Source organism: Culex pipiens, chromosome 3 (genome assembly GCF_016801865.2).
Source record: "Culex pipiens pallens isolate TS chromosome 3, TS_CPP_V2, whole genome shotgun sequence".
Classification (NCBI taxonomy): domain Eukaryota; kingdom Metazoa; phylum Arthropoda; class Insecta; order Diptera; family Culicidae; genus Culex; species Culex pipiens.
In genome coordinates, this window is record NC_068939.1 from 31,027,262 (window position 1) to 31,050,119 (window position 22,858).

Consider the following 22,858-nt stretch of genomic DNA (forward strand, 5'->3'; position numbering starts at 1 on the left):
TCAGATTTTCCCATATTTTCACAAAAATTTAATTGAGAAAATTTAGATATTATTTTGTTCTTTAGCAATGTTTTTATTTCAATTTCAAACATTCTTCATGTTTGAATTAAGTTTTTATCACTTCTTTATTGATGTTTTCAGAATCAATAATTAAACTCGCTGAAAACTAGGAAAAGAAAACATAAATCTCGATTTCGTTAAATTGTGAAAAAAAACTAAAACAAACTTGGATTGTTTTACAGAATAATTCTTATATTGAATTTCATACAATTTTGAATTTGTTTACTTCAAATTTAAGTTTTCTGTTCTAAGCCATTTTATTCAAATTGATTTTTATTTAAAACGAGTAAAAAGAAAATTATGTAGTTTGTAGAAAAAAAATAGAAACTGTGGCACCCTTGTTGGGCCAGGCCACACCGGATCTCCGGAATGTCCGTTCTGGTTTCCTCGTCTCCTGCACTCTCCTGCTCCTGCTTCCACACTCCCTATGTGACAGTTCTCTACTCTCCCCGTCAACCGAACTACCCGTCACTGACAACCCGGGTGACTACCCGACCAGAAAGTTACGGGGATTACCCGATCAGAATACTGTCGTCTGATAGAGCACCACATCTCGTTTTTTCTACAGAGAGATAATTTCTCCATTATGTGAGCATCTTTGCATTTAAAACATTCAGACTCATTTTAGATTGTCTGTGTCATTGACCATAGTTGTGTAGCAAGAGACTTCAACTTGTTTCGCTGGTATTACGGGTTATAGCTGTGTTGGCTTTGACTCGATCTTCCATAGAGATCTCCACGGTTTCTCTCACGCACACCATGATTATGTGTTAGTATTTGTATTTAAAGTAATGTTTGGTTTTGCTCGTTTGTTGGCTGAATTCCAGTAGCTGATTTTGTTTATAATAATTTTACACTTACATAGCCAAATCGAGTAGATCAATCGTCTGTAAAAACCAACTGTTTACCACGTGCTCGTGGTATAACAAAGGATACAGCTGACCCGCTTTGCCTGTGTGTGCGTGTAATTTTTGCTACAAACTAACACACTCTCGCGTGGATATCTCTATTCCTCCTTGTGGATGTGGGCAGTGTACTTTACGATTTAAATCTTTTATTTTTCTTAACAACTCTTTTATTTTTCTTTGTGTTTAGCCTGAATTTATGTATATATATATTTATGAAACTAAAACTGTTTGTTGTTACAGACCAAAGTTCTATCAATCACTTTTTTTCTTCAAATTCATGGATCAGACTCTTCTATATATTTTTGTTGTTTGTTGTTGTTGAATAAATTGAATCGAGGCTCTCTTTGAAATGTATGAATGCCAACTCAAGGCTTATTGTGTTCCATGTAGTATAATGCTCGGAGCTCGAGGCTCTGTCCTTTTCATTTGAGCTCAAAGCTCTATCCTACTTAATGAAGCATGTACATTTGTATCGAGCTTGAAGCTAATGGTTCCGAGCCCTTGGCCTGTATTCCCAAGTTTTATGCTAATTTATGAGCTCGTAGCTCAGTTATTTATTGTACTTAAATACTATTGTACTTAAAAATCGATTGCTTTTTTTCGAGCTCTAAGCTCATTTTTTTTTGTTTTTTTTTTACGAGCTCAACGCTGAGGGCTATTGCTTTGTTTTTTTTTTTAACGAGCTCGTAGCTCACGATGCCGAGCTCGAAACTCAGATTCTCAAGAGCTCGAATGCCGGAGTTCGGTTTTTAACGAGCTCAAAGCTCATGCTCCTGGAAGGCTTGAAGTTATGTTTTCATAACGAGCTCGAAGCTCATACGCCTGAAGAGCTCAATGCTCGGAGTTATGTTTTTTAAACGAGCTCGAAGCTCACACTCCTGAAGAGCTCAAAGCTCGGAGTTATTTTTTTTACGAGCTCGAAGCTCAAGGTATTGTTTTGTTTAACGAGCTCGAAGCTCAGATTACTTAAGAGCTCGAAACTCAGGCCTTTTGTATTGTTTAACGAGCTCGAAGCTCAATCCCGGGCACGGAGCCCAACCCCGAGCTCGAAGCTCAATATCCCGAGCTCGAAGCTCAATATCCCGAGCTCGAAGCTCAATATCCTGAGCTCGAAGCTCAATCCCGGGCTCGAAGCCCAATCCCGAGCTCGAAGCTCAATATCCCGAGCTCGAAGCTCAATCCCGAGCTCGAAGCTCCATCCCGGGCTCGAAGCCCAACCCCCGAGCTCGAAGCTCCATCCCGGGCTCGAAGCCCAATACCCGAGCTCGAAGCTCTCGGACACGCTATTAACTGCGCTATTAGTCCCCAAACTACTGATTGTTTAGTTTGTTTTTTTTTACACTTGCGATACAGTTCGGCATCGTTGTTCGGGAATCATCATAAAACGCCTGTCACTGATTTTTTTTCTTCACCAAACCGACCTTGACGTAATTACGTCATTGTTTTGTTTTGCTTTTTCGTCCTTTATTTCACTGCACCTGCCCTTTGATTTTTTTTACATCACTTTTCGTCACTGATTTACGATAACCAGAACGGACCTGATGGATTCGTTACCAATGTGAGGATCCCATCCTCGTCGCCACTTGTGGCACCCTTGTTGGGCCAGGCCACACCGGATCTCCGGAATGTCCGTTCTGGTTTCCTCGTCTCCTGCACTCTCCTGCTCCTGCTTCCACACTCCCTATGTGACAGTCCTCTACTCTCCCCGTCAACCGAACTACCCGTCACTGACAACCCGGGTGACTACCCGACCAGAAAGTTACGGGGAATACTGTCGTCTGATAGAGCACCACAGAAACAAACATTGCCAAGAATATGTTTAAAAAGCAAAATATATTTGCATAAAAGTGCACAATAACACAAAAAGGTATTTTTTTTGTAAAGAAGATTTGAATCCGAATTTTGTTCAAATAAATTCAAATTATTAATAAATTTTAATTTCAAAAGGTATCCTTGTTTTTCTTTCTTATAATCCAGATAAATAAAGCTTATTTGCAATACCAGTTTTTTTTTAATTTGATAATTTTAAAATGGTGTAATGAATATAAAGTTATGTTTTTTTTTTAATTTTCAACTTTTATCAAACATAAGTTCCGGCCCGTCACTGCTTCAGAAAAATCAGATCTGGCCCGCAGGGCCAAAAGGTTGGGCACCCCTGAGATAAAGCCTCAAATAGAATTTGAATCGATGAAAATGAATTTATTCAAGTTTTCACCTAATTAGTCTGTAATTTTTTACTGACGATATCTCGAAAACTATTGGCCTGTCCACTGATTAAACTTTAGTAAAATTTTCTGAACTATAAAATAAAAAATAAAAAATATGATTTGGTCTAAAATATGAAATATTTTTGATTTCAAATTATATTTTGCCAATAATGTATTTAAATTTGTGATACAGTGAAGCCACTTTTTACGCGGTGTGTTACGTTTTTCTAATTTGTCGATTTCTCTGGAACGACGCAATATTTTTGCAATCTTTTAAAAGCAATTTGTAGGTTTTGTTCAGATCTACAAAATGATTTTTGATGCTTGCAAAAATATTGTATTGTTTTAAAGAAATCGACGAAATAAAAAGCTTAACGCCACCGCGTAAAAAGAGGTTTCTATGTATTTTCCTGAACCAAATTTTGCACCATCACACACCATGGCTCAAAAGACGTCAAAAATTTGCAAAATCGAACTATTTACTCAAATGCCACTTTCTTTCAACCCTACTATTTTAAAGGACCTTGTTTAGACCGTTTTCTTGCGATTTTACAAGTAACAAAGCTCTTTTTCAACAAAACACTGCATTTCAAGAATCTTTAATCAAGAACATGAAAACACTGTCTCCTGTCTGCCTGTTCCATAATTTTGGGATGGAATTACGGGCTCTTATCGGTATTTTTCGGTGAAATTAAACTCTCAAAATTAGAAGAAAGAAACGAAATCCAGTGCTTGAAGTCATTATTTTGTAAAAAAAATATTCCCTCCTGGAGAGAACTAAAGTTTGTCTACATCGGCAGGAATTTTTTTTTAGCGTTTTTCTTCAAAAACTTGAAAAACGATAACATTTTCAGAAATAATCAAACACCATTCGAAAGATCACAAGAAAACCTTTCAAATGAAGACATAAGAGATCTATTGTTGAATTTTCGATTTTCTATGATTCTATGAATTGTAAAAATTGTAATTACAAAAATACTCATTGTTTTGCCCCACCATCCTTGATGACCTAGGCAGACTAGTGCTCACAATCCAAAGGTCGTCAGTTCGAATCTCGGGTGGATTTAAGCAAGGTGCAAATAGAGATTTGGATTGCCGTTTCCAGCTTTCAGACAGCGAGTTTCGAGTGGGAATCTCTCAGATTTCTCAGAGATCGTCAAGGCTGAAGAAAATTATGACTATGAAATTATGAACTAAACTTTCTTCAAAATATTACATATTACTCTCTGAAGAAACGAAAAACCATCAAAAGATATGAAAACATACACGAATCATCCTCACTAAAAAGAAATGTTTACGAGCTCAAACTTCGCGTGGTATGAAGGCAAAACGACAGGGAAAAGAGCCACAATAGTAACAATAACAACAATAAGCAAAGTAAACTCAAGCTACCAAACCAGGCAAACTGCTGCCCACTTGGCGCTGCAACGAGAAAGAGATGCAAAGAAAACACAGTCTAAAGTACCGTTAGAGATTGGCGTGTGCAAAAAAAAATCAAGCTCAAAAGAAAGAAGTTTTCCTCTTCGTGCGATCGTTCATTTCACTCCTCCCCACCGTTCGTTTTGACCCTCCCCCCCTTCCTCTTTCTTCTTTGCAGCGCCTACTTTGCTCCATTGTTTGAGCCACTTTCGGTGTGCGTGGCCCCATAATAAATTCAATATCGCGGAGGCCTGCTTGGACCGGTTGGATTCCTGTTTTGACCACCACACGTTCGTTCGTCCAACTTCGGAACGACATCGGGCGACCGTTCGTGCGTGGCCAGCGGCAGCTTTCACGGAACCGGAATCGGAGGGCCCCCCGAAGTTGGACAAGTCGAGAGAGACATTTTTCAATCTGCGTTATGAAATGTGGTGTGTGGTGGTAACAACAATGTGATGTAAACTTTTAATTTCTTTACCCAATCGAACCGGGTCTGTTGGGTGGTGGTGGCGTAAGCGCGTTAGCTGCCAGTCCGTACCCGGGAGAAATGGTGTCAGAAGAAAAAGAAATCCGAAAAAGTATAACGGTTGTGTCACGGGTGCCAAAGGGGGTTCAGCTATGGGGGGAGATAAGGGGTTATGTTGGCTGTGTGAATGACGTATGGGATCAAGCTGATTAATTTCAAGATTAATTTCATTTCATTTCATTTCATTTATTTGGTTGCTTTAACAAATACATTGGTGCAGTTGTTATCCTGAGCTGAGATATGGACTACCTTTCAACAGCTGATTTGTTCTTAATGGGGATAGAGTTTACTCTTACTAAGGAGAACGAATTGGACAGAGAAGGAAAAAAAAATGCAAAAATAACCTTCGAAATAGCTAATAGATGTGGGATAGTTAGAGGAAAGGTGGTGTCACTTATTCTAATATCACAGCTCAAGGGGACAACCGCTGCAGCAGGGGATTGACTGAGGTGGCGCACCCCATCCAGAACTTCGGTAGCACTCGCTGGAGCCAATCGTCGATCAACTCCATCTTAGCCATCCTGTGGACGTCGTCAGTCGGGTGGAAAGGATCCAGGTTTAGCATCATCTTCAACAGCCGGTTCTGCTTGACTTGATGTTTCTTCCGGTGGGAAGCGGCACAGTCGTACCACGCCGGGTAACCGTACGTCATCGCCGGCTTGAACACCGTCTTGTAGAGCAGCAGCTTAGAGTTGATATCCAGGTGGGACCGCCGGTTAACGAGAGAATAGAGCATCTTGGTGATCTTACCGCATTTGATCGTGGCGTTCTGGATGTGCTTGGCGAGAGTCAGCTTCTTGTCCAGGGAGGCCCCCAGATACTTGACTTCATCCAACCATGGCACCTCGCTACCCCACACCGACACCTCCCTGCGGGGCAGGTTGCGTGGACTTCGCTTTCGGGTAAAGAATATCGCTTGGGACTTCTCGGCGTTTGTTTTCACCTTCCACTTCTTCTGGTAGCGTTCGATGGCGTTTTGAGCAGCTTGCAGCTTGGTGACTACGATGACCGGGTCGGAGTCCGACGCGAGGTACCCCGTGTCGTCGGCGAAGAGGAAGTAGCTGACACCGTCGATCATTGCTAGGTCCGCCGTGAAGATGTTGTAGAGCGTAGGACTTAAAACAGCGCCTTGCGGGACGCCGTAGAGAACTTCGTGCCGGTCCGACACGTGTCCGTTCACCGCAACGTGGTACGAGCGGTGTTGAAGAAACGATCGGACAATCTTCAGGACGTACAGCGGGAAGTCAGCTCGGTGCATCTTGTGCAAGATTGAAGATTAATTTCAACTTTAGCTTTTACGGGTCTATTTTATCAGATTTTAGAATTTCGATATAAATATTGCTCCATTTGCAAATTAATTTAGCAGTCCCTTCAAAAGCATGCTTTGTTTTTTTCGTTCTATAATTTGATACCTCTCATTCTCGACGGTCCTTTCAATATCGACACAGAGAGAGTCCACTGTTATTTTCTTTAGGTAGCGAAAACATTTAGGTTACTGTTTCTTGCAGTCCAGACTCGATTTTCGTTGTCTTATATTTTATTTCCGATCTTAAGTATGTGTATTAAAATGTAACAAAATGGATCATTTTTGCGGGCATTTCAGGGCATGATCCCCTAGGTGTACTGAGCTCGAATCCCAAACATGAGCTTGATTGGTTGCGACAGGATCTGGCGCATTGACTTAGAAGTTTAAATAGGATTTAACCCGTAAAATCGATGCGTTTTAGTTTTTGGCAGTTTTGAGCCCCTTACCAATTTTTGCATATTTCAAAAACCTCACAGAACCATAGTTCGTGTTCCAGGGAACAATTTTGTCGAAGAGTGCGAAAAGATTCGTCAAATATAAGTATGTTACAGAAACTTCAACTTTTTCTTCACTCTCTTCTCCTGATTCGATTATTCAAAGTCGGGTAATCGAAATTTAGGATAATCGAACCTGAACTGAATTTATACAAATTATTATGCAGAACTTTTGATCAATTTCTTCTAAGCTATCTGCAGTCCAGACTAGATTATCCGAAGGTTTGTATTGACCTTTGGCTAATCGAATTATTAACAAAAAAAACATTTTTTAATTTCTTACTTTTAACATAAAATTCGAGATTTAAGTCCCCATTTAAGTCAAATTTGAATAGTTTAAGTCAAATTGGAAAAGTTGATTGCATATAAAATTACAAAATGTATTTGTTCAATTTTTAATCGCCGCTACCACCAACTTGGATTAAACAAAATCTAAATCACTTTAGCGTTGTTTAAGGGTCATACTTGACCTCGACAATCAAAATAAGCCAATGATTTTTTTTGTAATTCGATTATCTGAAGAGAAGGTTTATGGAGTCTGGACTGTATTAGGGGCCAGGCTGGACTATCCAATGTTCTCATAAAAACTTTTTTTTATTTTCTTTTTTTGCACATTTTCAAATTTTGGGTAAGATTTTATAACTTTGATATTATTTTTGAACAAAAAAGCAGAATACAGCGGACTCTCTCGTTGTCGATATTGAAGGGACCGTCGAGAGAGGGAGTTATCAAATTATAGAACGAAAAATCAAAGTCATTTTGTTGAAGGGTCTGAAAATGTTATTGACAGCTGGATCAATATTGATATCGAGAAGATCGACAGCCAGAGAGTTCAGGCAGTCAATTGAATGTAAAGTATTTAAAAATATTTGTTTTATTTGGTAGTCAATTAAAACAAGTTTGATTAACTTAACAAACTAACGTTTATTGACACGACTGTACTGCTCGGCACTCGGATACAGAATGAATGAAAAGTGAGAAAGAAAAAAGAAAGCGCGCGTGAATGAATGACGTTTGTAGGGAGTGTCCATAAACTACGAAACTATGGCATGGTGATAAATAACGTAATACAACAATATTGAACAACGTTTATTTCTGCAATAGGGCACTTTTAGACATTTTACTAGTTTTGAATGTTTGGACCGCAGATTGGAAAAGACGTAACCAATAATTTCATAAATTCATAGATATTTTCCTAATTTTCAGTAGAAGCATAACTGTAATAACGTATAAAGTAAAGTATTTTGCAACTTTTTCAATTTACAATGTGATTTTTTAAATGAAAGATTTAATTTTTAATTAAGATTTAATAATTGCAATTTGTACCCCCCAATGATTGCAAAAAATACGTTTTCTAACCTCGAACTCCAAAAATTTGGACCAAATAAGGTCTGTAAGCTATTGAATGGAAGATGAGTTTTTTCATAAATTTGCTCCTTACGTTATCCCGTTACGCAAAGAAATGGTTGGCAAAACTCAAATTTCAACCAATTCGTTCAGTTCATGGAGCAAAAGATTCGTTTTTCAGTTCGTGATAATGTGTAAAAGAGCAAAAGTTTTGAAAAAATCAAACTGGCAAAACTGTAGCGATTGTTTTGATGTACATTCAAACCTCGTATAGTGCGTTACGCTTTCTATTTCTTCGATTACTCTAAAACGACACAATATTTTGGCAATCTTTTTTAAGCAACGTGTTCGTCTTGTTCCAATCTACAATTAGCTTAAAAAAAGATTGCAAAAATATTGTGTCGTTTTAGAGTAATCGAAGAAATAAGTAGCGTAACGCCTGCGCACTATGCGAGGTTAACTTTTAAAAGTCCAGTTTTAAGATGTTGTCCGTTACATTTTCATTTCAGGGGAAGCACATGTACAGTATTGTTTATTCTAAATAATTTAAATAATTTAAAAAAAAATTAAATTATTTTGGAGAAAAACCTTCTTTTTACGCGGTGGCGTTACGCTTTTTATGTCAATACAATATTTTTGCTAGCTTCAAAAGGCGTTTTGTAGATCTGAACAAAACTAACCAATTGCTTTTTAAAGATTGCAAAAATGTTGCGTCGTTCCAGAGAAATCGACAAATTAAAAAAACGTAACGCACAGCGTAAAAGAGGATTCACTGTATGTAAAAAAAGGATGTTTCCTTTTTTATTGTGCCACTACAGCTAAAACGGTGAAAAAATATTTGGAATTTTTTTAAAAGGAGCTAAAGAGCTACTTTAAACTGCACTTTATCGAAAAATATGTAAAGTTATTATCGATTGAAAATGTAATTTTGTATCTGATAATGGTTTATTAATGTTAATCAATCTTTAAAGTTGTTATATGTCTTGGCTTGGAAGTGCGCTTTTATGATATAATTATTAGTTTGAAAAAGTTTGTGGTGATTGGAACAATCCATATAAATACAATCGAAGATGTGAAACAATTTAAGTAGTCATCACAAAAAAACACGATGCAAGTCAGCATAGTTATTCCTTCGTACACGTGGTGCCGAGTACGTGTAAATGCAGTGCAATCCAAGTTGGCCAATCATTCTTGAGGCAGTCCGAAGCCATCGCTGAGCAGTTCAAAAACACAAAGACTACTGCGCGAGCAGAGTCGGTTGAGGTTTACTAGAGGAAAGCTTTCGTTAAAAGACCTGACGTAGCACAGCACTAACTGTAATAGCTGTCGGACATGAATATAATTCAGCTTGCCGTGCCAGGTTATGAAACTGCTGCCGCTGCTGCCTTCGCCAGCACTCACTCCAAGCCAAAACTTCTCGGAGAAAGAGAATTATGGCCTTAAATATACACAACCCAGAATGGCAAAAGTTTTCCCAAACTACCCCGCCAGCTACCGGGGCACACAAGAAGTTAACTTGTTCGTCCCCAACTCACCTCCCAACCTCGGGAGACCCCCAAAGACCCAAAAAATGAAAAAAAAACAAAGTAAAATAAAACAGCACGGCAAGCACGAAAAACATAAAGGGAAGGCCTGTGTGAGATAAATCACCTTGACCGAGTAACCCACATTCGGTAGTCGTCGTCGTCGTCGTAGCGAAGCCACTCTCTGCCACAAGCCGTACAGCGTACAGCTATGGAGCTGTAACGAGACTTGGTTGGCTTTTGGCATGGCTCTTGCGGTTGGTCGGTAGGTTCGCCGGGTTTGGTAGCCATGGTCATTGCCTACTTTTTTCTTTCCTCTTTTTGAACGCGGCAGCGACGGGGTGAGAGCTTTCGGTGGTTTACCCTTAGTAGGCAGTAAATTTACCTTCGATACTAGACCGTGGCTACTCCGATTTCCGATGTCGAAGCTGGCTGTGGAATCGATTTGAAATATGAGTATGACTATAGATAGGGTTGCTGAGTTGGACATTTTTGTTTTGGCGATTTGAGCAAAATGCCAGGGAACAACTTTGCTGAATTGCACTCGTTCATACATTTATTTTTCCTTTTTGATTATTATTTGGTATTTTAAAGTGCATTCCTTTTCATGTAAAGATTATGGTAATCCATTTTGAAATTAATCTCAGATCACAATTTACTTAAATGAGCTAAAGAAAAATTCTACAAATATCGCAACTCCATCATTCAACTTCCGACCATGACACCGACAATGTTAACCTTGTTGCTCGTAGCGGTCCTCATTTCTCCTTCCTTCTGCTACCATCCGGAAGCGTACGACTATGTCCTCTTCACCATCGAGTATCTGGCCAACGTGGAACCAGGAGTATTCTCGTGCGTCTTCTACGACCTAACCCCGAGGCATCCCTTCGGCGACGATAGCATCCTGGGCCAGCTGCTGCGGTCACCCCAGCTGGACCACGTTCTGAAGCTGGTCTTGAATGGATCGCAACCGACGGATGTTCAGCTGGGTAAGCTACCAGACAATCCGTCGCTGATTGTGATTGATCCGGGAAGTAATGCTTTTCGTTTGGAACGGTCTGGGATTTTGTCGAGTGATGATGCTGTGATAGGCGTGTTTAACCCGGCAACCAAGGTACTGGTTTTGGTTGACACTAGTAAACCGAGGGTTGTTGGGTTGCTCTTGGAGGTACTAAGGAGAGTCTGGCGGTTCAACAAAGTGGCGTTCATCGACTGTACTAGGATGACAGTAATCCTAAGTAATGTAGCCACTTACTCTCCGCTGAATCAGCTGGTCCACCCTGGACATCTTTTCACCCTGGTTCAACGTAGATTAGCAGGTCGGAAGATCACCTACTACTCGGACCGAGATTATATCTACTCGACGGATCAGGACGCCCTGTGGGTCACGGAAGTGGCACGGTACCTTAATACCGATGTTGAGCACTACCAGCACGGATGTTCTCCCGGTAGGTCCTTCGGCGAGTGCATGTCGAAGCAGGAAACCCTACTTGAAGGAATTGACATCAAGATAGACGCAACCGAATGGACGGTAGGCTTCAGAATAGTCTTCACTACCTCTCCAACTATCGGTCGGATTCTGGTTCCACGAGACAGGCCGTTGAACGCTGCAGAACTTTTGCTGCTTCCGTTCAGCTGGCAAGTCTGGCTTCTACTCTTGGTGATCCTCACCACAGCCCAGGCTATGAAGCACATCTTCCCGAACCACTTTCAAAACGACCCAATTCTACTCGTGGTTTGTGGCTTCGAACGCCACAATCTCCACGAAACCGGTCGCTGGGAGAAAATGATCCTCCACTCGCTAATCATCCTGATGTTCTTCGCGTCGAGCGCCTTCGAGACCAGAATCATATCCCTGATGATCAGCAAACCTTCCGTCCAACGCGTCAAAACCGTAAACGACCTGGAAACGTTCGGCATCAAGTTCTACGCCGATCTCGATCGATTCCCGCTGCTTGCAAACCACCCCACGATCGGAAAGTACATCATCAACGGGCACCAAAACCTCTGGGACACCATCCCGGGCATGGGCATCTACGTGGACGAAATGACGGCCAAGTTCGCCCCGATTGTGGTCTTTGACTACAAACGCAAACTGCCCTGGTACGTTCCGCTTGATTTTCGAAGCCTCGACGCGTTTCAAATGTTTCAGACCTCGTACCGAAACCCGCTCCTGGAGTACTTTCACCGCGTGCGGCTCCTGCTGGCCGAGGGCGGAATCTACGGCTTTTGGGAGGATCGGAACGTGCGGGACATAGTGGACATCCTTACCGGGCGCAGGCTGAGGGAGGACATGGCCAGCAAGATCTATCTCACCATGGACGATATTCTGCCGGCGTGGATGATTCTGGGGATAGGAGCTGCTATCGCAGCGGTAGTTTTTCTTGGGGAATTGATTAAGAAGCGGGTTAATTTGCGAGATTTGCTGATTTCACTTTGGAGAAGGATGAATCACATTTGGAAATATTGGTACTTGCAGAAAAAATATTTTAGGATTCTCCGAACATGGATAAGTACGAATATCGCTGCTAAGATTGTTCTCAAAAAAGCTAAATAAGAATAAATCGTCGCCGTCGTGCTAACTTGTCGTACGTGCATTTTGGGCCAAAATGTGTTTAGAACGCCATCTTGTGCAGCTCACAATGCATCACCTTTTGACCTTCACAAATACCCAAAATTCGATTTCAATCCTGAGATATTCTCATATGAGCAATTCTCTACGAAATCGGTCTTTTTTCTTCAATTTTAATTTTTGTATTTTTTAATCCGGCTGAAACTTTTTTGGTGCCTTCGGTATGCCCAAAGAAGCCATTTTGCATCATTAGTTTGTCCATATAATTTTCCATACAAATTCGGCAGCTGTCCATACAAAAATGATGTATGAAAATTCAAAAATCTGTATCTTTTGAAGGAATTTTTTGATCGATTTGGTGTCTTCGGCAAAGTTGTAGGTATGGATACGGACTACACTGGAAAAAATAATACACGGTAAAAAAAAATTTGGTGATTTTTTTATTTAACTTTTTATCACTAAAACTTGATTTACAAAAAAACACTATTTTTAATTTTTTTTATTTTTTGATATGTTTTAGAAGACATAAAATGCCAACTTTTCAGAAATTTCCAGGTTGTGCAAAAAATCACTGACCGAGTTATGAATTTTTTAATCAATACTGATTTTTTCAAAAAATCGAAATTTTGGTCGTAAAAATTTTTCAACTTCATTTTTCGATGTAAAATCAAATTTGCAATCAAAAAGTACTTTACTAAAATTTTGATAAAGTGCACCGTTTTCAAGTTATAGCCATATTTAAGTGACTTTTTTGAAAATAGTCGCAGTTTTTCATTTTTTTAAATTAGTGCACATGTTTGCCCAGTTTTGAAAAAAATATTTTTGAAAAGCTGAGAAAATTCTCTATATTTTGCTTATTCGGACTATGTTGATACGACCTTTAGTTGCTGAGATATTGCAATGCAAAGGTTTAAAAACAGGAAAATTGATGTTTTCTAAGTTTCACCCAAACAACCCACCATTTTCTATCGTCAATATCTCAGCAACTAATGGTCCGATTTTCAATGTTAATATATGAAACAATTGTGAAATTTTCCGATCTTTTCGAAAAAAATATTTTTGGAATTTTCAAATCAAGACAAACATTTTAAAAGGGCGTAATATTGAATGTTTGGCCTTTGTGAAATGTTAGTCTTGATTTGAAAATTCCAAAAATATTTTTTTCGAAAAGATCGGAAAATTTCACAAATGTTTCATATATTAACATTGAAAATCGGACCATTAGTTGCTGAGATATTGACGATAGAAAATGGTGGGTTGTTTGGGTGAAACTTAGAAAACATCAATTTTCCTGTTTTTAAACCTTTGCATTGCAATATCTCAGCAACTAAAGGTCGTATCAACAAAGTCCAAATAAGCAAAATATAGAGAATTTTCTCAGCTTTTCAAAAATATTTTTTTCAAAACTGGGCAAACATGTGCACTAATTTAAAAAAATGAAAAACTGCGACTATTTTCAAAAAAGTCACTTAAATATGGCTATAACTTGAAAACGGTGCACTTTATCAAAATTTCAGTAAAGTACTTTTTGATTGCAAATTTGATTTTACATCGAAAAATGAAGTTGAAAAATTTTTACGACCAAAATTTCGATTTTTTGAAAAAATCAGTATTGATTAAAAAATTCATAACTCGGTCAGTGATTTTTTGCACAACCTGGAAATTTCTGAAAAGTTGGCATTTTATGCCTTCTAAAACATATCAAAAAATAAAAAAAATTAAAAATAGTGTTTTTTTGTAAATCAAGTTTTAGTGATAAAAAGTTAAATAAAAAAATCACCAAATTTTTTTTACCGTGTATTATTTTTTTCCAGTGTAGTCCGTATCCATACCTACAACTTTGCCGAAGACACCAAATCGATCAAAAAATTCCTTCAAAAGATACAGATTTTTGAATTTTCATACATCATTTTTGTATGGACAGCTGCCGAATTTGTATGGAAAATTATATGGACAAACTAATGATGCAAAATGGCTTCTTTGGGCATACCGAAGGCACCAAAAAAGTTTCAGTCGGATTAAAAAATACAAAAAAAATCGAATGACCGAAATCCTAGAGAACTGCTCATATGAAAGTAGTTTCAATCTTATCGTGCTATCTTGTCACTCCCTTAAAATTGATGTAAGTGCGACAACTGGCCAGCGGGATTTCAGGTCAGAACGCGTTTGACGCACGTACAAGCTAGACTACCGTAAACATTTGTAATTATAACTCGGGACTCCAGCAACCAACTTCAACCAAACTTCGGGACAATGCACATAATGGTCAGCCAAACAAAACGTCTTTGTTATTGTTTACATTGGGTGCTTTCGTTTTTAATTAAAACGCGTTTTCCTCGGAACGTCGAAATGGCGGGTGCGACAAGCGAGATAATGATTTTATTATCTTCCCGGGAAACGGAAAGTTTTCAACAAATTGCCCGGGAAATTTGAAAATTAACGAAAATTATTCTGATCCTGTTTCTGATTAATACTTTGCAACAGAACTGTATAGAACGGCAACTTTCATGGTCAAAATGAGTGTGAGGATCAATTAATGGCTTGACTGCTTGTATAAAATCACGCAACTTTGAGAAAATATATAAATTTTCTAATTTTGCATGCTGTCTTTCAAATCGTACCAAATCAAAAAAATAGTAGCATTTTTAATGAGATTTCTTTTTTAATAAAAGTGTTTGGACAGTGAAAATCTATGCTTCACAACAAAAATATTGCTTTTAAATTTGTCTCAGTGACCATAAAGTTGAAATGAAAAAAATCATGCAAAAATAATGTTTTCCATGGCAAATAACTCATTACAAGACAAGTATTTTCAACCTGTGATTAATTAGATAATCATTGAATTTGCTTTGAAAAACTAATTTCTAGCGCTATTTAACTTGAAACACTATTTCATGAAATTGCAACTCAAAGTTGTATAATATTTGTCAAACAGTAATATCTCGAATACTTAAACAAATTCTTCTCGAACAACCCTTTTTGAATTTTTTTATTATATCAATTCAATTTTCATCCAATTTGGTAAAGGTAAAAAACACTATTAAACAAATCTCAATTTTTATCTTAGCCGGAAGAGGTGATTTTATTTATTTTCAAATGATATAACAAAAAAATGTTAAAATAGTTTGTCGAAAATAAAATAGTTAATATTCATTCCATAATAGCGTTATATTTGTTGGTCAACATATACCTAAGTAAACAATATTCCTAGTTGTGAATGCTTCAGAAATAAATATCTTGAAATTTACAGATAAGCTGATTAGTTCAATATGAACAGTAGATTGAAATGAATAAAATAAAATCAGGTTCTCTAATTATCATTTTTTGTATAATTTCAAAACATTGCTGCCAAAAAGGTAAGAAAATGTATACTTCCACTTGTAGGGGAAATATACCCATTTTAAGCCTAATAAGCGGTCGTGTTTGAATGATGCTGGATAATCTGGAGTGTTCCTTGAAATTCACTCAAACCAAGTACACCAACGAGTAGAACAACTTTTTGTGAACATTTCAGTTTATTTTCACTTTTATTCAAAGTTATGCTATTCCTTTTACAAGCATTTAAAACAAATATTTCCAAAATGCATTCTAATCAGTCGAGTGCATTGGGCCACGCCCATTTTCCTATTTTCAGCTTAGTTTTGTTTTTCTTCCAGCGCTCTTTTGGGTCTGCTTAGTGCTGCCAATTGTGATGAAATTTTAAGCGAACACTCACGAAAAGTAGCGTTTATGGAGAAAGTTTCCTGGCATCACTGGCTCACTCCAACAGGCGCTTCTCGCTCGGTTTTCTTCAGCCTTCGATTGGAATGGGTCTTCAAAATTGAAACGTCAAAAGACTTGGCCTTTTTTCATGGCGCTTGCCAATTATTTATATGTTTCGAGATTATTTTTTAAGTGAGTGACTAACTAATGTGCCAAAGAACATGTTGCCGGTAGTTGGAAGCAATTTTATATCTTCAGCGCTTTGAATTCGTTAGATATTGATGGCGACTTCCGTTAAGCAGTGCCACCAAAATGATAAGAAAGGGTCTCGCAAAATATAAATTTTTTTTGAAATTAAATATGTCTTTATTGAACTTTCTTATAATAATTACATTTCATTTACATTCTAAGTGGTATGGCTACATGCTCTTCATCTTTGTTATATTTTTCGTTTTCTTATTAACTGTTCACATTCATTTATTTACTTCAAATTGTTTTACATTTTTGCATTGAATCGAATACATTTGGGTAAAAAAGAAAAAAAAAATCACTTTATCAACTAATCCTAACTTAAAACTAAAAAAAAGTAATTTCATTGAAATATTCAAAATCATTAGAACGAGTAAACTACGAACTGTATTTTAAGATAAATCCTCCAAGCGTTCTTACTTGTTCCGCACGAGTTTTGCAACCACGCAGTGTTGTTGTCATTTCGATGAAAATGTTCAGAAGTTCTTGTGGTGAAAACAGGTCACTACTGCCTTCACCCGTTGATGCTGGTTGGTTTTCCCTCGGTTGCTGACTGAAGCCTGGAGGTGTTGTATTCTCTGCAACTCTTTGCCGCTGATTCAACGGCAATGGCTGCAAATTTGGAACCACTCGAACAGATCCCGCTCCTGGTGACGCCAAAGCAGGAAAATCCACGTCGGTGTATGCTGGTGGTGTTCTGCGACGATTTGGTTGGTGCCTCGTCGTCGCTTGCTGCCGAATTTTCACAAACTCAGCACGTTTTGGGCAGCTTCGATTCTTGGTAGAATGGTCGCCGCCGCAATTGAAGCATTTGGCTTCGATGTTCTCGTTGATTGTTTCGCAAGCTTGAGTTTTGTGCTCACCTCCGCAGGTTGCACAACGACTCTTGATGAAACAGTTCCTTCCACCATGTCCAAACTGCAAACAGTTCGAACACTGTGTCACGTCACGGTGCACTGGACGATAACGTTCCCAAGACACGATGATGTTGAAAATTGCCCGAACTGCTTTCAGCTCAGACGGCGTTGTCGATCCTTTCTCGAGATGAACCAGGTACAGTTGATCACGATACTTGATGTCCTTGTTGTGTCTCGTCATCTTGAAGACTTCGATCACGTTCAACTTAAGAGTTTTGAGCTCTTCTTTCAGCACACTCACATCCATGTCGTACAGGCCTCGGAGGACCTGTTTCATGGGGCGTTTACCTGGATCGTCATGGCTGTAGTATTCAATCTTTGTGTTGTTCAGGAAATCCCGAACGTAGTTGTAATCCTTTCTGGTAGGTAGCAGAATTTTGAGTCCATCAGCACACAAGCGAATGGAAGCTCGTAAAGCACCAGATTTGATAAACCCGGTCAGCCACTTTCGCACCGAATCCGATGACGATGTTTTCACAAAAATGGGTGGCAACTTTTCCCGTCGTTCCAATTCTTCCTTCTCGCTCACGTCCACAGGGAGGGTAGCGAACTGGTTTCCAGACAATTTTTGAGCGTCCTTGCTCAAACTGCCTGGCTTTGCAGGTAGCGCTTCGGCATTCTTTAGCTTCTTCAAATCTGCCGATCCTGCTGGTGAGGACCGCCTCTTTTTCTTGCCGTGAGGCATTTTTTGCACTTTTTAGCACTTTTTTGGTTTGTGAGGGACGCACGTCTGACTCGCTTCACTGCTGATCGCAGACTTGCAAAATATAAATTATGATCAAAAGTGTATTAAATTTGATCTTTTTGGCCAGAAAGTGGAATAAATTTCCGTGCTTACTTGAGGCGGTGCTGTTGCTTGTAAGTTTATAGCCTAAATAGTATTTTTGGGGCTTTAATCGAGCATCAAAATCTTCATATGACGAAGATAGGTGTTTGATTAGCAAGGGTATATTTCCCCTACTTCGGGAGACGGGAAATATTTTTTCCGGGAATTCCCGGGACGGGAAATTGAATGCTCTAATGTAGCGTAACGTTATTATACGCGCACCACCAAACCGAAGTGCGCAACACTTCTGTTGCGCCGAACAAAAATGTAGTGGTTTGTCGTTAGCGTGTACATCAGCCTGTGGCGCAACAGCTTTGACAGGTTGCGTTCGTATTTTGATTTTTGTCTGCTTTCACAATACAACGGTGGAGAATTTTGTTCCTTCAATATTTTTTACAAGGCGTGTTTTCTGGGCAACCTTAAGGAGAAAAAATAGTCATCGCTACTTTTAAATGCGCCTTTTAGGAAATTTTCTCAGCTTTCCAATGCTTCTAAGAGCGAAATGTTTCATCGGGAAATTTCTGAGATATCTATTTTTTAAGTTTTTTGTTCTAAAATCCTTAACCATTTATTGGAAACATTTAAATAACAGTCCAGGAAACTTGTCAAATGATGTGTTTTATACATATACATATACATGTGTCATTTACTCATCAAAATGTGCAAAATAAGACAAGAAACAACTTTGTAGAAGGTTGCAAACCGCTTAACATTTTTAAAATGAAGTTTTAACCGATTTTTGAATATGTGGGATTCAATCAGAAATTAAAATCATAAAATCATAAAGCATTAAAAATTATTTTTACAAGAACAAATAGATTATTACATAATTGTTGTGTACAAACAACACCGGTCTGCTCTGATCCAGCTTGGAATGAGCTGATATAACCTAATTTTTTCAGGTTTTTCAGGTTTGATTGATGAGGTTTTTTTTGCTTAATCAAACATTAACCAGTTGCATGGATACAAAACATGTTAATGTTTAATACTCGAAATTAAACTGCAAACTACTGTTGCAAGCTTTAGGAGAAATACTTTTCATTTGTATAAAATGATTGTTTTATTTTTTTTTGTAAAAAAATAATCAAGGAATTGGCAATATTTTAGAAGTTTATAAGACTCTCATCTTCAATCTCATCTTTTTTAAAAATGTTTCATTTCCTGATTATTATTCAAATAGTTTGGAAAGGAAGTTTCTGTTTGATTTTTTTTGTTGAAATGATAAATAATATTGTTCGAACAAAAAAAAAGTTTGTGACGGTGTTTTCAGCATTCTGAATTGGAAGACTCGAGTTTTATTGCTACTTTTTAAGTGCATTTTCAAAAGTAAACATTATATAAAATTTTATATTTATTTTAAACTCATGAAAATATGACTTTTGAAGCTTGCAACAGTAATATGTAGTACATTTTCGATTTTAGATCATATTTGTATTTATTTTATTGGTTAATGTTTGTTTAAGAAAATAACAAATTTATTCATTAAAAATCAATAATACCATTAACAATCACAAACCTTCCAAAATTTCGGTTGAACAAGCTAAATTAGAGCAGACACGTGATATTTGTACACCAAAAATATGTAATAATCTAATAATTCTTGTAAAAAATATATTTTTACACTGTTTTATCATTTAAATTTCTGAATAAATCCCATATATTCAAAAACTCAGACAAAACATAATTTTCAGAATGTTTAGCGGTTTGCAACCTTTTACAAAGTTGTTTCTTGTCTTATTTTGCACATTTTGATGAGTAAATGACAAATGAAACACATCATTTGATAAGTTTTCTGAACTGTTAGTATAAAGTTTCTAATAAATAATATAGAAATTTAAAACCAAAAAACATAAAATAGAGATATCTCAGAAATTTCCCGATGAAACATTTCGCTCTTAGAAGCATTGTAAAGCTGAGAAAATTTCCTATAAGACACATTTGAAAGTAGCGATGACTATTTTTTCCTTAAAAGCTTGTTCTAGAAAACACGCCGTTTTTAGGAAAGGCTTCGATTCTGATCAGGTAGTCAAAATACACCCACAGTTAAAGTCAATGCGGATAGTCCTCCCGAAAAGAGACGAGAGGAAAGTCCTATTTGGCGAGAGTATAGACGTTAGGGTGGGTACGGATTTTGAAAAGTCCTCAGATCAAGTTCTGATGTGGTTCCCCTTGTAGGGCATACCCATAGGGACTCTCACGCCAAATTTCAGCTCATTTGGTTGAAAACTGGCTTGTCTCAAGCGAGTTCAAGTTTACATGGGATTTACTATGGGAAATTTTGAATTTTCGTTCATTCGCTCCTACAGGCCTGGGGAAAACATGTAGAAACTTCTAGGATGGTCAGAAATGAGCGGAATCGTCTGGGGAACAACTTTCCCGAAGGAACCAGGTCGATTCGTTCAACCCCCATCGAGCTCAACGGCAACACATCCGGGGTTTTCGGAACCAACGGTTTTCCCCAGAAAAGCATCAAATTTTCCTTAGCATGCTATGAATGCTTGATGAACAGCGCGACGCCACATGTCAAACAGCTACCACGTGGACTAGCATCGCCTATAAAAAAATACTTTTTATTACTTTTTGAACCATAGAATTATCATTTATGGTGATCAGGATACTATTTAGCTGTATTCTGAACCTCCAAATAAGAAAAAAAACTGTTATGGTGCAAATTTTACAATCACGTGGTAGCTGTTTGACACGTGGCGTCACACTGTTCATCAAGCATTCATAGCATGCTAAGGAAAATTTGATGCTTTTCTGGGGAAAACCGTTGGTTCCGAAAACCCCGGATGTGTTGCCGTTGAGCTCGATGGGGGTTGAACGAATCGACCTGGTTCCTTCGGGAAAGTTATTCCCCAGACGATTCCGCTCATTTCTGGCCATCCTAGAAGTTTCTACATGTTTTCCCCAGGCCTGTAGGAGCGAATGAACGAAAATTCAAAATTTCCCATAGTAAATCCCATATAAACTTGAACTCGCTTGTTTTCAACCAAATGAGCTGAAATTTGGCGTGAGAGTCCCTATGGGTATGCCCTACAAGGGGAATCACACCAGAACTTGATCTGAGAACTTTTCAAAATCCGTACCCACCCTTATAGACGTCTCGCGCTACAACAACAACAAATCGTGTTCATTTGTTCATTTAAACAGTTCATTCCATTGAGTGGCTTTTATAAACAAATGACCACACTTAATCACCGAACCGTGATGGCCGATACGGCAAAGGCACGGTTCACTATGCCGAATGTCTTGAGTTCGAGTCTCGGTGCCGGCACTTTTTTTTATAGATGAACTTTTTTGAAAAATGAACCCATGAGTAAAGTACTCTCGGTAATTTCGGGATTTATCCTCTCCGTCCGTTCACAGTGCCATTTTACTACCGAACTCTTTATCCTAGAGCTCGTATACCGATGTCCAGTTCTGGGTGTAAACTAGACCTTTTTATGTTTTTTTTTAATGCAAAAATGAATGCTGATTCGAATGCAATTTTTTGCAGCCTTGACGTTACTACGCAGACTTTTACTAAAATGGTTGCAACGTCACGAAAATTCTCAATTCTGTAGTTTTCTCGAAAAAAAATACCAATTTCCTGAGTTCCTGACCACCGGAGATATTTCGGGTTTCCGGAGGTGGTTTTGACGTGTTTTATTTTTTGCTAATTGAGGTGCTTGAAAACACGATAATTCGGTTTATTGCAGTTTATACTTCACTTGCGTCAAAAGTCAAGGTTATAAATCTTTGAATGAGTCCACTATATTTATTAATTTATTAATAGGGGAGAGTGGGGAGACTTGATCCCCTTTTTTGTATCGCACATAACTCTGTCAATTTCTCACAAAACTATAAACTTTTTGCATGAATTGAAAGCTTAAACATTCATCTATGTTTGGCTAATAAGGGTATTTCATCAGATAAACTTTTCGAATCATGCCAAGCGTTTTAAAAAAATATTTTAAACCGGCATTTCAAAAATGTTAGGGGTAACTTGATCCCCCTTTCAACATTTTGAAGAAATCTTAAGCAAAATGTTTCTTATTCATCCAAACTTTCAATTTTCTATAAGTTACAGCAATTTCACATAAAACCTGTACGTTTGTGTTCAAAATATAACATGTTTAGTATGTAAAATATTTAAAAACTGAATATATTATTTTTTAGACCAAAATTAGGCATGTTTACGAAAGCTGGAAATTTTTGTTTACAAAACTTTTGAAAAAAGGTTCTAACTGCAGTAAGTTATGTACTATACTAAAGGAAACTATGTATGAAAACCCAGCCCAATTAATTAATCTTGAGGCTGATTCCAGCGACTTTAAAAATGCAGGGATCAAGTCTCCCTAAACGCATATTTTTAAACAATTGATTGTAAAAATAGTATGACGATAAATTTAACATCAAATGCGTAAGGGTTTTAGAGTTGATAAGTATATCAAACAATTCATGTATAAAAAATATTTTTTTGAATATTTTTTGAGTGTTTTCTATACATATCAAAACAAAGAAAATAAGATCTCTTGGAAGTTTTTTGCAGCTCGTTTTAGAAAAATGTGTGTAACTCAATCTAAACATTTTTAATTTGTTTGCTTTGTTTTCTACAATGAGTTTTAGTTAATTTCGCACAACTTTCTAGAACATAGCTAATTGTTTTACCCACATGCTGACGAGATACAGGCTTGGGATCAAGTGTCCCCGGGGATCAAGTCTCCCCACTCTCCCCTAGATGTTTATATTTGCTTTTCTATGAATATTTCGGAGGAAAATAACAGCTTTTTTCTGGCTTCACTTTTTTATTTCATATT

The 22,858-nt window shown here is 37.8% G+C and overlaps 2 protein-coding genes across 2 annotated transcripts in view; both read left to right on the forward strand.

The window, feature by feature from the left end:
* LOC120422344 (rhodanese domain-containing protein CG4456-like) overlaps nucleotides 1-22,858 on the forward strand; it is a 95,188-nt gene that overhangs the window by 22,478 nt on the left and 49,852 nt on the right. The window lies entirely within an intron of this gene.
* LOC120425978 (uncharacterized) lies at nucleotides 10,509-12,322 on the forward strand. The gene is made up of 2 exons (XM_039590632.2): nucleotides 10,509-12,164; nucleotides 12,284-12,322. The coding sequence occupies exons 1-2, from the start codon at nucleotides 10,509-10,511 to the stop codon at nucleotides 12,320-12,322; spliced, it is 1,695 nt and encodes a 564-aa protein (XP_039446566.2).

Excerpts from the sequence above, each read along its gene's own strand:
- LOC120425978 (XM_039590632.2), top strand. The coding sequence starts at position 10,509 with ATGACACCGACAATGTTAACCTTGTTGCTCGTAGCGGTCCTCATTTCT. Across the intron at positions 12,165-12,283 it reads TAGGAGCTGCTATCGCAGCG|GATTCTCCGAACATGGATAA; the intron begins GTAGTTTTTCTT and ends AAAATATTTTAG.